Source organism: Anguilla rostrata, chromosome 6, assembly GCF_018555375.3.
Source record: "Anguilla rostrata isolate EN2019 chromosome 6, ASM1855537v3, whole genome shotgun sequence".
Lineage (NCBI taxonomy): Eukaryota > Metazoa > Chordata > Actinopteri > Anguilliformes > Anguillidae > Anguilla > Anguilla rostrata.
The window spans coordinates 28,391,013-28,408,669 of NC_057938.1; the positions used below are offsets into that span (position 1 = coordinate 28,391,013).

At 39.0% G+C, this 17,657-nt stretch overlaps 1 protein-coding gene across 9 annotated transcripts in view; it reads right to left on the reverse strand.

The window, feature by feature from the left end:
• Positions 1-16,038, reverse strand: part of gpatch2 (G patch domain containing 2) — a 99,185-nt gene extending 83,147 nt beyond the window's left edge. For 5 of the 9 annotated variants that reach the window (XM_064341075.1, XM_064341074.1, XM_064341079.1 and 2 more), the window contains exons 1-2: positions 15,852-16,034; positions 13,002-13,703 (exon numbers count right to left, since the gene is read on the reverse strand). In XM_064341075.1, the coding sequence (XP_064197145.1) occupies positions 13,002-13,703; positions 15,852-15,901 (752 nt within the window). In that variant the 5' untranslated portion in view covers positions 15,902-16,034. Of the gene's footprint in view, positions 1-13,001; positions 13,704-15,495; positions 15,807-15,851 lie in introns of those variants that run through there. The other 4 variants (XM_064341072.1, XM_064341071.1, XM_064341073.1 and 1 more) reach the window with 3 other exon arrangements.
• Between the last annotated feature and the right edge of the window lie 1,619 nt (positions 16,039-17,657).

The following is a 17,657-nucleotide window of genomic DNA, read 5'->3' on the forward strand; positions in this document are numbered from 1 at the left end:
CAGCCCATTCGATTATGGTCCTCTCATGGAGGGTATCAATTTGCCCTTCTCTCGAAAGGGAGGAAAACCACCAAAACCAAGCAATAAGATTCCTCCCATAGAAATCATAAAATGGTGGAATGAGACAATTTACAGGACAAAACATACGCATGTTCTGCTGGAAACTCTCTCCCACAGTTTGGATGTTTCATGAGACAAATGTATGCCATGCTAGTAACTGTTTCTATCCCTGTCTTCCAACCTGAGCAGGTAATGGAAATAATTGTAAACCTTGAGAGTTTACAAGGAAATGTGCTAAAGGAGAGAAAAGACATTCCAAACTTCATAACCCAACTAAAAACAGGTGAATGGAGGGCTGTAGACACACAGTGCTGTGAGAAAACCCCTCATGGATATTTTTGTGATTGTGATCAGGGGTGGCCAACCCAGGTCCTGGAGAGCTGCAGGGTCTGCTGGCTTTTGTTTTTACTCTGCACTTAATTGATCAATTAAAGCAGTTGATTACATAGTTAACTCACCTCACGGTTGTTGTGGTGGTTGTTGTATTTAAAGTCAAAACAAAAACCCGCAGACCCTGCGGCTCCCCAGGCCACCCCTGCTATAGATAAACAACCCTTGTGCAGAATGCATGGCTCCAGACTAACTTTTTCATTTAGGTGCACCAGCATATAATTTAGGTGCACCCAAAATTTTTCACTGCGCCTTTTGGCGCCACAATAATACATTTTAAGCGTTACCTTTTTTGTCAGTTCCCATACACGTTGGTAATTTCTTAACACATTATGTAAATGATTGTAATCAGGAATAAAGGTGCAGATAAATGTTTTTTCTTTATTTAAATCACAGCACAAACAAGAAATCGCAATAACCTCAATTGTTTAAAAAATAAACTTAAAAAGTGCTGATGTTTAAAGTGCTTGACAAACTCAAATAAATAAATCAAACTCAAATAACTCAAACAAAAGTGTGAGCTGCTCCCAGAGGAGTACAGGGCGTGGTTTCACACATACATGCCTTATTTTTTTTCCCCCACCCACATTCAGCGAAGAAGAATTTCAGGGTCAGAGCCAATCAGAGCCAAGCAGAATGCGGGTGGGAAAAATAAATAACCCTACACATATACACACACTACTACGACGGAGTATTAGGGCCACATTGAGGGGGGAAAAAATTCTGAGATTTCGAGAATAAGGTCGTAATATTACGAGAATAAAATCATAATATTACGAGAATAAAGTCGTAATTGAGAAAAAAGTAATAATATTACGAGAATAAAGTCGCAATTTAATGAGAATAAAGTCATAATATTTCAAGAAAAAAGTCGTAATTTTACGAGAAAAAAAAGCATATTACGAGAATAAAATTGTAAAATCTCAAGAAAAAAAAAACAATTTTAGGAAAATATATTACCAGCAACCAACAAAGAGGACAGTCTAATGGCAGCCCGAGCCTGCAATTTCCTCCAAGTCCGTGTGGTTCTTCTTCGGAATAGACACAATAGTTTCTTGCACAATCTTTTCAATGTCCTGATACTTATGATAATGATAGTGTCGAAAGATTAAGTATTTTATTTGTGAAACCTATACTGAAGTATAACTTCACAAGATGCTCCCAACTTCCTCATTTTAACGCAGGCGGCAGACTGCTCTTCTGATATTTCCCGTCTAAAATAACACATAGCCTAAAATTACGACTTTATTCTCGTAATATTATGACTTTTTTCTCGTAAAATTACGACTTTATTCTCGTAATATTACGACTCTATTCTCGAAATCTCCGAATTGTTTTTCCCTCAATGTGGCCCTAATACTCCGTCGTAACACAGAGACAGACCTGCTAAATGTCAGGCGCACTGGTGCGACCAATGAAAATGTTTAGTCGCACTTGACAGATTTTTGGTCGTATGTGCGACCAAAATGGTCGCACTCTGGAGCCTTGAAATGTCAGAAACCAACAGTAAAGTGTGCGATGTATGTCTGTCACATATACATAATAACTTCACCAGAGTAATCATCAAGGATAAAGATGTTTGCATAACTACAACACATACACATTTTTACCTTTCCATCAATGGTAGTCTTACACAATGCCAGATAAACAATACTTCATTTTGCATGACTCCCCGTACAGCCTGGTTCATTGGGCCCTACCACTTTTCATATGTAAATACCACACATCACATTTTGTCTATTAGACCTGAGGATGAGTTAGGATTTGTAGAAGAAATCCCAGAATTTGATTGTGAACTACCCAAGTTGGACTACATGTTAATGGCTCTAAAGCAAAGAAAAGACAATCATATCATCAAAGTACAACAGGGGCTCCAGGGTAAGGATGGTACTCTCATCAATCGAATGCACGATAGGAGATGTAGACCTAGCCTACTCAAGTACATTGAGGGAATTGACATTTAAAGCTGCTGTATGCATCTTTTTAATACTGATTTTGATTCAAGGTGTTATGATTTGTTGTATGTGTTCTGTCCTAAAACGACAAAGACTTATAGTTTTAAATGACATTGTAAGGCAGTCCCCTTGGCTCGGGTAGTACCCAGTCTCAAATCTCTCGCCCACTGACTATTGCTATAGTTTATTATTTATCAGCATGGGACCCAGGTTGTAGTAGTGATAACATCCACAGGGAAAGCAGAGGCAATACCAGGCAGGGCTCAGAGAAAGACCAGTGGAATGAGGTGTTTCTCCAATGACGGGTAAGATTCTCTGCGTGATAGGAGAGCAACCTAAGGCAGGACAGCACCGCCACTGATGAAGACTAAGTACACTGATGAAGACTATGTAAATGTATCGTATCTGCATGTATTATCATTCGGGAATATGCATTTAAAGAAGGTGTTATCACCGATTTAAGATTTAAGGATGCGGATCAATAATTACGTTACACTTTTTAAATTAATGGCGGTCATGTATACGTTTCAGGTTCACCAAAAGAGATTGTTTGATCCGTATGGTCAAGTGACTTCAAACACCTGCTGCTAGAGCTCTAGAGCTCTAGCTCTGAAACTTTTCCGTCTTAGTTAGCGTAGGCGAGCAGTTGCTCCACAGACACCATCTCTTATACACTACTCTCGTCTCCTCTGGCCCCCGATCTTCATCGTTTTTATTTATTTGATGGGGCTGTCCTTGGTGCTTTCCTGCTGAGTAGTGTCCCGCTCTGGCTCAAATCGAAAAGGCTGAACAGAAGGCATTTTCAGTGCTGCTCAATGGACAAGAGCCATGAACAGGAGACCCGTGCAACCATTTGACTTCACTACCCAGAGTGCATTGTGACAGTAATAACAATAGCGACTTACAAGTCGATTTTTATTTTATTTTATTTTATTTTAAATAACTAAAATCTTTTATACAGTTTTTATGACATGTTTATATAATTGAAGGCATTTAGACCATTTTAAGGCCTATGTGTCTTAACAGGCGGGGTTCCCTTTAAATGTGGTAGTTGCTATTTTTAACAGTTTTATAAGTTGTTTAAAAAGGGGTCAGTTCCCCCTCTTTATAGTAAAAAAAAGTGAAAAAATAACCTATTTAAAATTTATATTCTTCAATCACTTGTAATTTTGTGATTTTATTTAATAAATGGTTAATACATCTTGTATAATTTCATTGTTTTACTGAATGACATGATTTTGTTCCTCTGAATGACATTCAGACTTGTTTGTAAATAATTAATTCTGACGTAGTATTATCCAAATTGAATCACATCAAGATGCAAGCACATAAAAACCTAGGAACAGTCCCAGATAAACATTAAACACCATTTCTCCCCTTCCAGTTACATAAGAGGATTGAGTAAATACAGGAGGGATATCAGTCTAGCCAACTTGCTTCCTTCTGCATTTACTAAAATGTAAGAAATATATTTTGATTATAACGCTTATAATGGCGCTTAATACTGAAATACAATAAACAGGGAAAATGTTCATTCTAATTGAACTACTTTTCTTATTCTGAAGCCATGACACACACGTCCTTGGATTTAGCCATTTTTTTCCAAATAATCCCAAAACTCTTCCAATGTTATTACATTGCAAGTCTTAATAATTTTGGACGAAGCTGAGCGAGCACAGCCCCTGATGGACGAAGAAATACCGCACCGGCATGTGCGACAGGGCACTCCGATTTCTTGGCTGTGACCAACACCGGAGTCTTGGAGACTTTGTTCCGAATGCCAAGGATCAATAGGAAACGACATTCCACACGGCATGGTCCAAACGGGACTCTCTTGGAAATGTAAGTGTGTTGGCTATATACCGTAGTAATGTTAATGGATAGCATAACATTATCGTTAGCTAATGGAAATCCAAGTTTTGATGACTGGTTTTCATGTGTGGTAGTCTATGCATGCGTCTCGCTGAGAGTAACGTTACCATGAAATCCTGTTGTAAAAACAGAGGTATAGGGCTTGACGCATCAGCTAAACTAAAAGACGGTAACGTTACATCTCTGACACATGAATGAAGCAAGAGTGACAATCGAAATTATGCCTAGAACTCTTATGACATAGTCTGCCAATATCTGCATGGGCCTTAACAGATGTTTTGCTTCACTTCTTCTCGATTTTGCCGCGCAACAAAATCAAAGAAGAAGAAAAAACCGGAAACCGTACTACTATGTGAACGTTTGTTCTTTTGTTTCTAACTTTAGACATTTAAAATGAAATAACTAATTGAAAAATGAAGGGTGACACATTCATAGAAGGACAATTTCAGTCATGAGAAGCAGGGACATGTGTTTACAATGAGTCTAACATGGAGTTTGATGTTGAATGGGCTTCTATTGGATGGGGGGGGGCTGTTTACACGGGAATCAAAAATCAACAAATATCAAAATATTGAAGCAAGCAACCTAAAAACTGTCTGGGGTGCACACAAAAGCCCGGGTAGGTGTGAAAATGACCCCAGAAGTGCTGTACAGTAGACTCCTTTTTTCTTCACACCCTTGATAAAGATTAACAAAACAGATCATATAAAATACATTATATAAGTAATAAGCTACATTTTATACTCAAATAATGCAAAAAAAAAAAACCTACAATACTTTGTTCAGAAAAACACACTTTGTTTTATTAATAAAAAATTTATTCCAGAAAACACCTGGATCAAAATTATTCACACCCTAATTACTCTTTTAAATAAAATCCACCAAAAAGAAATCCTCATAATTAAAGCCGCAAGCGGAGTTGGGAGGGGTCCAAGCATTGGCACTATTGCGCCCCCTATGGAGCGATTTTAAAATGGTTTTCAATGGTTTGACGATGGTCATGATCATATACCTTCACCCAACATATCTACTGAATATCATGATGATTGTATAAAATATTTATGACTTACGGGCAATTTTATGCTAAGAGACGCTGTCGGATTACTTAGTTGCGTCACCATGGATGTGTCCTAGCGGCTTGCTGTAAAGGCCTTTACGATGTCGTAACACTTAGATGGCATGTCGTAACACTTAGATGGCCCGGCGTGTATTTACAGCTGCAGCGATTCCGCGCCGCAACTAAAAAAGGCGTCAGACTAGTGTTGTCACGATACCAAAATTTTGACTTTGATACCAATACCAGGTTTAGTATCACGATACTCGATACTGAAATGATACTTGAAACTTAAACGATACTGATTCGATACTTGGTACCTAACGATACTGAAATGACCTAAATAGATCAGAAATGTAATGTCCACAAGGGTTGACCTCATTTTCTAATTCACGGTTTATTAACAACCTTTAAGTTGAAGCCTGTTCAACATATTAATAAGCATAGGCCTATAGTGTTACAACACTAAACAATAGAAAAATATATTAAATATATTTTAAAAATTAAACAATTGTAAACTAAATAATCTTTAAACAGGTCTTTCACTTTTAAATTTGATCTAAAAACAGCATATTTTAAGAACAATACAGCATCTTCACTATAATAAAATATTTCCAAATTAGAACACCTATTGCTACTGAAGTGTACTGAGTCAAAGCTTGCGCTGTATCAACGAGGCGGAATGCACAAGCGCACATCACCTAACTTGGCTACCTTAGTTGCTACTGCCATCTAGCAAAGATTCTGACAAATTACACTTTTCATCCTCTCAATCAGTAATGCGGGAAACATTTCCCTGGCTTTTACATTTAACACAAAACTACCGAACGTCGGAAAATTCTAATAGCGAACCGTTTCTTTTTTATTTTTATTTTTTAAGTACTGAAAAAGGTTCTGAAGTTTCAGTATACCGTGCAACACTACGTCAGACACATATTCCAATCCATTGCTCAGCTTAGCACAGAATGCATATTTCAGAGCGCCTCGGAGACAGATAGAATAATAATACATATTTCAAATAATACAACATTGAAAAAAACCAAATATCAACTCGCCATCCCTGCTACCTGCGTGCTGCCCACAGAGTACCGTATTATTTATTTTGAAATTGGCAGACTACAGTATGAATTGTGTCTTTTATTTATATGTGATATTAGCAATTGCAGTGAGAAACTGCAGCTGTAGACACAAGAAAGTTTGTTATATTATGGTAGCAATGGAATATTTTCAGCAGTAATACTTACATAGCAATAATTAAATTTTATGTGTTCAGTAGATAGAGACAGATACAGTAATACAATGATACAGTCCTATCCACTACTGTTTTGCTCCAGAAAACGATGTCAGATAGGTCTATCAGCAAACATTTGGCTTAGCTATGCCCAGAAGTCCTCAATAATAATAGTATTTTCCAAGAAATTATGAAAAATCGTTGACGTTTCGTTAGGTGCAGCGTCTTTTACTGCTACCCCAGAGTGAATGCGATGATAAGAAAATTTTTGATTACGCTGACCGATAAAACGCTATTCCAAAAGCAAAATAAGACATGTTATACATCATTAGAAAGCTCATACTCTCACCTACTGAATAAATGAATTCAAGCCAGATTGTACTACAAAGGGCAACAACAGCGTATACAGCATGTGTGGTATTACACACAGCTATTTTGGAAGGAACCCAGGTGTCACAAATGAGTGTATATTTCACAAACGGATTATCCAAGATAATATATTACCACTCAGTCTCAAAAAGGGATATCTCTACACGTAAAACCAACAGTAAGGTTGTATATTTATTCAATATTTAGTCCCAGATATTGACTGTAGAATTACAATTTTTGAAAAAAATGTTTATTTCGTTATTCAGTGAGCAGCTGTATTGGCATATCTTAGGGCTATTGTCAGGTTTATCTTGTTGCTATGACGGAATACAAATTTTGAGCGGTGAAAGAATATTTTTATGAATGCCCAGATAGACACTATTGTCCATTATATCATGGGTGGGAGGTGCAGTTGCAGATGAGACTGCAGGGAGGGTGTGCTTGTTAAATGAATAACCAGCGCGACAATGGTGGCTCTTAGAAACTCAGTCTTCAGCATAGTTGTCGTGTTATCGTCTACTAATGAAACTAGAACAAAGAGTTTCCGTTGTCAACTCATAGTTTGGCTGCAGGAGCAATAAATGTCTGAGTTGAGCAATCTAGGCATGTCGGTGTGCCGACCACGAGGGGGATTGCGCAAAGTGGTTAATAAATACTGTTCCGATAGCCAAAAGGTGTGAAACACACAGAGTCCAAGCTACTAGAATCTTACAGTACCACGTTTTCTAGTCAGCGCTACTAATAAATAATTCTTAATCTCCTGATATCTAAAGTGAAAGTAATCAAGTTCTAGAACGGTTATCTTTTAAAATTCACGAAGGTCGGGAGACAACGTATGTACAATTATCTTGTTCTGCTAAATAATTATCCAACTATATCAAATTTGCTTAAATATTTTACCAAAGTTATTGAAACCTGCCCCCCAATGGGAAAGGCGGTCATGATAGGTTTGAAGGGTGTATCCTTCACAATAACAACTCAAACCTCATTCAATCAGCCAGGTATTTTAGGTTAATGACAAAAGAGGCCTGGCCTCTTCTTTTGCTTTGTTCTATTTTTTTTTCGTCTCCACCGAATAAGCCTGGACTGCTGTGCCGTTGGACTTCTGATTGTTCGCACCACTTTGGAATTTAGCGCATTCTGCCTCAGCTGGTTCTCGGAGATCCCTTTCTCATCCCTCTTTCCTCTTTTCCTCTCCACACTGACTCGTAAGTGACATTATAATTCCACGTTTAACCTGCTATTAGCTATGTATGCATGTCTCCGCACAAGGTCATTAGCCAGACAGTTGGCGGACTGTAATCTAACTGTGTGGTTAAAGACTTTTGTGTTATGAGTCGGGTGTAACTGGAGTCATCTGTAAGTTATAATACCATTTCATTCTTGTGTTGTCTGTCATGTCTTAACCATATGTGCTCAGATTTGTATGAGTTCATAGACTTTCTGTTTAGCGGTAACCACCAGCTTTGTTGAGATAGCCTATCACACATATAAACAATAATACGAATAGATTCACGTCTGGTTCGTCACTCTGTATTCTTATATTTACAGCATTGCATTGTGATACTGTGCAAGTATCTTTATCTAATATTACACCCAAACTGGTTCATTTTCTGTATTATTTCTTATTAAAGCTTATATTTTTGTATATGCTTTATTGTGTTCCCCCTCTCATGCTGATGGAATGATCCACGAACAAAGTCAAATAGTGACATCTGAATTCAAATGTGTGGAGGGGGAATTCCTTCTAAATAATTTTAAGTGTTGAGTGCTGGGTCACTAAGGATAACTGACATAGACCCCTAAATAGTGACTTTTGAACACTTGAACTGCAATTAAATTGGAAAAATCCAATAAATGTATTTTAATTTAATAACTCAACAAAGTATTTATCAACCAAATGACAATATGTTGCTAGAAACATCAGGATGATTTTGTACATTTTATAATGGTTTTTCGTGTTTGATTTTTAGAGCGGACGGAGTTACTAAATTATATTTTAGTGTTTTAACACTGTAAAATTAACCAAAAAGTTTACCTTATTCAATAAAATAAACAGGCTTAATTGAATTATTTTAACATTTGTACACATTCATTATAATTAGATAAAATGTATTGTTTGGGAACACAGAAATTCGCATCGGCCCATCACTGACCCACAAATACTTTGAAAATTGGATTTCTTGTACAAAACCTGCCATCTGGCAACCCTGTTCTGTTTCTCAATAGATGTAAGATAAATTTGTCATATTTTCTACTTGCAGGCATCATGCACTAGCAGCTGCAAAGCCAATGTTTGGTCCTACAAATGGAGGCTAAAACAACATGGGCAAATGACAAAAACCCATGAATAGTAATCTCCAATAGCTAATGCTAGTAGTACCTAGCTACCATAGCTACCTGACTTTGCCTTACATTAACTCACACACTGACTTTCTCAAAATTACACATGGATGTATACTGGTACAGTTCAACACGATCGGTGACTGGAAGGTTTATTTTTATTCTGGCCTATCTGTATTCCAGTTTTATGATATCAGAAATGTCAGCAGAGTCCATATGCAAGCTGCACTGGAATGCTGCTGCTATATCTTTCCCAAAATGTTAGCGTTTGGAAACAATACAAAGTGTGTGAAGCAGATATTAAAGGTCTGTTGTTTTCTCATTTTCGTAATATTTTTCATCAATCCTATCGGTCCTGATAGTATTTTACGTAAGTTTTGGCTTTTTTTTCCCTCTATGCCAGTACATTACATTACAGGTATTTAGCAGACGCTCTTATCCAGAGCAACTCATACAACTTTTTTTTTTCGTTTTAACACAGCATTTACATTGCTTCCATTTATACAACTGGATAAATACTGAAGCAATGCAGATTAAATACTTTCCTTAAGGGTACGACAGTGTCCTACCTGGGAATATAACCTGTGACCTTTAGGTTACAAGACCAGCTCTTTACCCATTATAATACAGTGAACACTACACTTATTTGCTGAAATTAAAAATAATAAAAAAATTAATAATAAAATAATAAATAATAATCAGAACTTGCAGAATTAACTGTAAGCTACACTGTGCTATTTGCACACAATTTAAATTTAGCTCTTCGTCCGTGTATTCTAGGGCTTTCTCCTACAGGGCCCCACTACTGTGGAACCAGCTTCCAAAATTTATAAAGGAGTCAGACACAGTCTTAATATTTAAATCTAGATTAAAAACGCACCTCTATGCTCAGGCTTACAATCAGTTGTAGTCTGGAGACAGGGTGCGAGAAGCCTGTAGTCATAGAGCTTTGTAGCTGGCAATCCTTTCCTTACTGTCACCTGTCAATCAGCTGTGACCCGACTTTACATGGGCTGGCTCTTGATAGGCGGGTATGGTTGTCTACCCCTCATGACTGCATGGGCTCTCCATCCCTGTCCTAGTAGATATGCAGCCATATTCTACTCCTGGCGGGGTCCCCCCAATACATACCACTGGCACTTTACTCACTGTCTGCTATATTGCAAATTCCCTAATTGCCGTTTCCACCCTCTTCCCCAAGCTGCCGACGGGGCTCTTGCCCCAACCCTCGAGAGTGCTTCGAGAGTCGTCTGGTCTCCCCCACCTCTGCCGTCCAGCCCCTCCTTCGTCATTGCCTCCACCCTGCCCACATCTGCCGCCACCTGCTGTTCCCCATCACCGTCACCCGGCCCCACCCATCATCTGAGCCACATCACATATCATATCTTGTGCATAAACTGGCTGACATGCTGGTCACCAGTCGGCACCCTGAGTCGACCAGAGGAGGATGGGTTTCCCCCTTGAGCCTGGTTCCTTCCAAGGTTTCTCCCCATCTGCCACAGGGATTTTTTCCTTGCCACTGTTGCTTTAGGCTTGCTCCTGTGGGGGTTTAGGCTAGGGTTGTCTGTAAAGCGTATTGTGACAACTGTTGTAAAATACGCTATATAAATAAAATTTGATTGATTGATATTCCGGTTCAAATAAATATACTCGGCCATCAAACTGAAGAGGCTCAAAAGCATTCTCGTAATAGTCGATGAATAATTATCAGGGATGGTGATTTTAAATTATTTCACAAATCGAGGGCTCGCATAATGTACTTGATTCCAAATCGATTCCTAGCATGGGGAAGAATATATTTTTAGAATATATCTTGGCAGGGGGACACCACTGGTTTTATTGATAAATGCATGAACACATAATGCACATCTGTACCAAAGTTTCTCCATCATAATAGTCTTAATGCTTAGCTTATTGTGTCAATAAAAACTGGCAGATATGATACAAAGAATTTTATTTTCAACACACAAATGTTGCACACGCACATACCGATACAGTGTGGCTTAGCTGAATACTCAATTCTGATGTGTATGATTTCCCCATACACGCCAGACTTTAGAGTAGCGGCTGCAAAAGTTCAATCACCATTCTTAATTAATGCTCAACGGTCTGACTCGATATATAAAAGGGAAATTTGTAAGAGCAAGCAAGCCAACAGATACAGTATCCACACTTGCAACTGTGTCAGCTTGATATCCATGAATGACTGTATAGAGGACAACTAGTCTAGTCACAGCTTGATTATGTTTATAGTTTAGCCTCTGTTGTAAATATAATTCAGTAGTTGGCTTGCTAGCCAGCCATGATAAAAAAAATAATAATAATAATGCAGTGAAGCCATTTTGACTGAAAACCACATATTTTAACATTAGGAAAACCAGTTGAGATACTCTACTAGAAACAGATGTGTTCATTGCTAAGTAATAGCCTATAGGGTAAGGGATATTTGCTACAATAGTTAAGTATGTTAACGTTTCTTTTGCACTGGAATCACAAAACGCATGTTTTTGTTGCAATTGACGGTAATAGTAAATTCACCTCAGTTTCCCTCAGTACAGGGTATTAAACTCACCTGCTCTGACATTATTCTGCTTATACAATGGCTCATCAACTAAAAGCATAGACCTAATTGTAATCAAAACGTTTCCAAATATATATTTTCTTTATTCTGTTCACATTAGACAAATAAATGTCCTCTATCTTAATGTATCTTTTCTTTTTTTACATAGGCTACTGTGTGATAAATTAATAAATGGAGCAAAGTCCCGACACAGTTGTAAATACATAGCCTTTATGAAAAAATAAAAGATTGGGTAGGCACATATCTGACGAGTAGTCAATCAATCAAACTCTCATACCCACCCCTAATAATTAGCTAGTGCAACATGTTCAGGTTTTGGATTTTCAACAGCCTATCTTATAAAAGTAATCCACAATAAAGGTAAAACATATTGACCCTACTTGCACCTTTTGAGCTTGCTAGAGAAATCGACTCTTCCGCAGCGACTAGATTCCATCCATCGTTGCACTGAAACGTCTCCTAAGATAAAGTGCTGGCACAGATTATGGTGTGAAGCAGTCAAAACGCACTCTTCTGTAAGCAGTTGAGAAGCGATTCAGCCACATTGAATCAGAGCCCCTTCACTGTGTGGCTTCGACAACAACATAACATTAATGCTGTTAATAATAGTTATTATGATAATAAATGCATTGGTAACCTATAGAGCAAATAAACAATCTTATGTTTTCTTTGTTACCTGTTGGATGACAACAAAAACAAAATTCAGCTTTTTTTTTTTTTTTGTAAATCAGTAACTGGATTCGGCCATAAAAATTCATGATCGGTGCACCCTTAGTTCAACAACATTTATGTTCACTAAGTAGCTAAGAAAGCTATTTTAGATTTTTAATAATTAGCTTTGTGTATTAGCAGGCTGTTAGCCCACCATAAATCCATGCAAATGTAACTCCTCAAATCAGTGAAAACTTTGCTTTAACACGCTGTTGGGACTAGTTGGTAAAACAAAAACCTGTTTTTTTCAGAGGTGTCTGTACCAGTGCTACAGCTGCAGAACACTGTGCACAAACATGGGAGATGCAACAGTGAAATGAAAGCACAAACTAGCTATTACAGTGTAGACACTGGCCAGTGAGGAAGACCAACTCAATCCCTCAACACACAAAAGGTGGGTCAAAAGAAAGGTTTAAAAAAACAAAAACAAACCACCTGTCACTCATCTCCTCGTCTGATCCTTTGTGCTCCTCGTTGTCCATTTTGTCTTTACCCGATTGACCCATTTCCTCTGTCTCCACAACAACTCCTTCATCAGTGGCCTCTGGGCCTTGCCTGCTGATGGCCAGTTTCCTTTTTTTCACCCTACTCTTCCCAGTTTCAGGTCCATTGCTCTCTGGGCTCAGTGCTACATCCCTGGTGCTACTGTGCGGCTTGGAGAGTGGCAGGGTAAACATGTTGGTGACCTCCAGTGGTGGGTCCACCGCCATGCGCTTCACCTTCCTCCGCCGCCGAAGGCTGCGGGTGCCCAACCCCTCCCCCCCAGGGGCATCCTCATGCCACAGGGGCCTCTTGCCCCGTCCTACCTCCGGGGCGAAGGGGGGGCGGCGCTTCGGCCCCTGCAGCTGCTCATCTGAGTCACTGTTGTCCTTTGGATGGGTAGTGCGGTAACCCTTGTGTTCCTCCAGGCTGGAGTCAGATCCCTCACTCTGAAGGTGGCATGGCTCCCAAGGGGGGTGGGGGTTGTCCGAGCGCCGCTTTCTGCCACGCCTCTTGCGGGCCTGGCGCTTCAACAGGCATCCCACAGTCAGGGCATGGTCGCCCCCGTCACCACAGCCGCCCCGTGCCTGCTCCGAGCTCTCCTCCAGCGCAGATACCAGGTCGTGAACCAGCTCATCCATCGTCCGGCGAAAGTGCCTGTTCAGAAGAGAAAGCAACCACTCTCAGAGACAGAAAATATGACATGAAGTAGAATCTCTGCGATATGAACACATCAACAATGTGGGTCCTTCACAACTGAAAATCCCAGAGCTTTGAATAAACTTGAATCCTTTCAAGATTGGCTTTACACATTACAGTGGCTTTAAAAAAATAAAATAAAAAACTGCTGCCATTTTGTTCAAAGCAATGGTAATCAGGATTTCATTTATAGTCATTACTTCTTGAGTATTCTGAATGATATAGGCTATTTCATACCAGAAAAAATATCCCTTTCATGTTCTCTTAGGGGGAGTCTGCAATGTAGTAGACAGATGGCAGTGTGAGATTAGTGCCACAGGTCACTGAAAAAAGCAAGGACCCACACAAACTTAAAGAAACTTGAAATAACAAGCCAGAAACAGGTGAAATGCCTATTTTGTTTTGGCAAATGGCTTTATTCACACTCACCTGTATATCAAATATTGAATTTTCCACACTCAATTCTTTGGAAATATTGTTAACACATGGATACATTTATGATAGTATTTTGAGTTTTTTTTTTTTCCATTATAAATGTTATTTTGCTTTTCTATATGCTGCCCTTTGTTTCATACCCATTTGGTTGTCCAAACAGAAATTTGCAAGATTTGCATCTCCACAGTTCTGCTGCTATCTATCTACATAATCAATATCCATTTTCTTTTAATTTATTTGAAGGGGAAGATAAAAGTTAACACATTTTTCCTTTACAACCGGGGAGCAGTATTAGTTGCTTTCGTATGAACATTTCTGTTCGGCAGAAGACCCCCCCCCACACACACACACACACACACACAGACCCATTCATCCTTCCCATTTTTTACATTCACCTTCTCACTGCATGCTGTAATAATAATCATCATCATCACAATAGTAATAATCATCATCATTTTATGTGTTGTTTTTTATTTTAATTCTGCTTTAATTCCACTTTGGAACATAATATACATAATGTAACTATCTTGAAAGATGCTAATGATTGGCGCATTAACAGACTGAGATATGATTACCATTGCTATTTCCCTTCAATCTTGTTAACCATTACTTTTGCTATAATTTCTCATTTACATCCATAAAACCCTTGAAGTTTCTTGTTGATCATATTATGCATTCAAAAACCGTAACTACTCAAGCAAATTTACTTTGTGCATGCTTAACACACTCATCAAATCATATTAACGTCGATTAATCTTCAAAAAGGCTAGCTACGTATTGATATTTACTAGAACACTTAAAAGTATTTGCTCATTGTATATATCGTCACTATATAGTGCTGGCAAAGAACTAATTCAACAAGTGTCAGCCAACGTGAGTGTGTTAAATTGTTTATAAGTTATTTCCTAGACACTGAATGTATTCACATAAGAATTAAGCAAAGGCTAGATTATAGCTTCTGTTCATGTGTGTTATCGGAGTTAATGTAAGTCATTTTATGGAAATCAGTCTGCTCGTCAACAAGCTAATGTTCTTAGAGGCCATGTAAAAGTATACATACGTGTGAGCATCACCGTCAATTAAGCATTCTTTCTGGACCTTGAATAATGCTAGCTCGTTTCGTCATCTGATAAACAATCTGCCGTTCAGCCAGCCTGATCTCTCAGTTCGATCAAAGTACGTTTGGTAAATAGTTAATATTACGACCAAGACGACATAGGTGCTACGCATATCATATCAACCTACTAGCTAATACATATCGGCCTATATTGGTAGTAGCCGGCTAGTTACCCGAGGTGGCCGCGGCAAAGCTTACCTTAATACTCAGACATTAATTCGCTAGCATTCTGGGGTATTTAGCTAGCCTAGTTGAATAAATAAAAAGTTGATGTTGATGCTTCGCGAGAAACACGGTCTTTATCGTTTGGCTAACTTAGTTAGCTAGGTGCAAGCTCAGTTATCCGTTGTCGAGTCGAAATGATATTTCAAGAAACAAACCAACTTCAGCAACTATTGGCGAGGCTAACTAGCATTCGAACCTAACAGCACAGGAACGAGTGTTCCTAAAAACACCGACAAAAGAGAAACTTCTGTTGTGCTACAAAACTAACGTTTGCATACCTAACTGACGGATTCAATTTAATCCACACACCTACCAAACTGTTAACTTACCAGCTGGTTCCCGCTTTACCGAAGCTCTTTATATTGGCGGCACGGAACATTAAAACCTCCCAAAGCCTGGTAACTTTCAACTGAAAACTACGGGGAAACACATAAAGGAACCACCATTATGGTTTCAAGAAAGTATACAGGAAACAAACAGTACAAAACAGGATCTTCTTCTTCTTCTTCGGTGTTGTTTACCGGCAGCTCACATCCTTGAAAGTTGCATTACTGCCATCTCTCGGAGTAAGTTAACTCCTACATCTTATTGACTGTCACACTTTCATTAACAGCCCCGTTCCCCGAAACATCTCCTCCCCTGCCCACTAGCGCCACACTCCAGTACATTCCTCAATCCTGCTCCTGTTATCCCCAATCTTCCCATCTCCTCCATCATATCCTTCCTTTCCGACCTATATTTATTGCAGTTAATGATAACGTGTTCTACAGTTTCTGGTACCTGACAGATTTCACAAAGATCGGTTGGATGTTTACCTATAACATGAAGTGTGCTGTGTAAATTGCTGTGTCCTATTCTTAATCTTGATATTACAACCTCTTCTCTTCTGTTTCCTCCCTTCTTTCTTACACTGCCTACTCTATTTTGTATCAGATGTGAATGTCTCCCCCTTCTCTCCTGATCCCAGTGCTGCGGCCATTCTTTATTGATATTTCCCCACACAATGCCCTTTCCTTCTGATTTTGATAACTTGATATTGATTTCAACACTTCCCTTTTTGACTGCTTCTTTTGCCAACGTATCTTCTCTCTCGTTTCCCGGGATATCTGAATGTGCTGGGACCCACATGAATGTAACATTTTTCCCTTGCCTAACCACTCTTGAATTGGCAAACAAGATTTCATACAGCAGATCCTGGTGATTTCTGGCTGTACCTGTCTTAATACTTGCAATGGCCGACACAGAATCACTACATATTACTATTTTGCTAAACCTACCCCATTCAGCCCATTCTAATGCCATCAATATGGCAAACAATTCAACAGCATACACACTTAAACAATCCGATGTTCTCTTGCTAATTCCCACTTGGTAACTAGGCACAGCAACTGCAGCCCCTGTCGCATCTGTCTGCGGATCCTTTGATCCATCTGTAAAAATCTGAACACTGCCTTTATACTTACAGTCCCTATAGTTACAGTATTCACTAACTAAGTCAGCATTCTTATTACTGTGCTTAATCTTAAGTAATTCCAGATCTACCCCCACACTTTCTAACTCCCAGACAGGTTTAACAGGCCACACCACAGTTTCGCCAAACTCTTTATCGTAGACTCCCATATCTCTTGCCACTTGATCTCCTGCCCATCCAAAACTTGATATTTCCATCCTCCCCTTCTCCCAGCTTGTCTGCAGTACCCTTTTTGTTGGATGACTATCTCCATGCCCCCTTAGATTAACCCAGTAGTTAGCCACTAGCTGTTTCCGACACAACCACAGTGGCATTTCACCTGCTTCCGCTTGGAGTGCACACACTGGGGAAGTTTTAACTGCTCCTAAACACACTCGTAAAGCCCGAGCACAAAACAGGATGTACCTTAGCCGAGGCAATAAGCAAGTAGGAATGTACCACAATATACTATGGCTCAACCATGCAGAACAGCCCCATAACAGCTTTCTTGTTGTATTTATCAATTAAGTAATATTACAAAATGAGCGCATTTTTCGCTTTTTAATTTTTAAGATATCTATCCCTTTCAAAAACATTTCAAAGTATGTTCCCATCGAATCCGGGTCCCGTATGTTCCCGTTACCATGGGAACTGTTGTAAACTGACTGTGGGACAGGCCATTGAG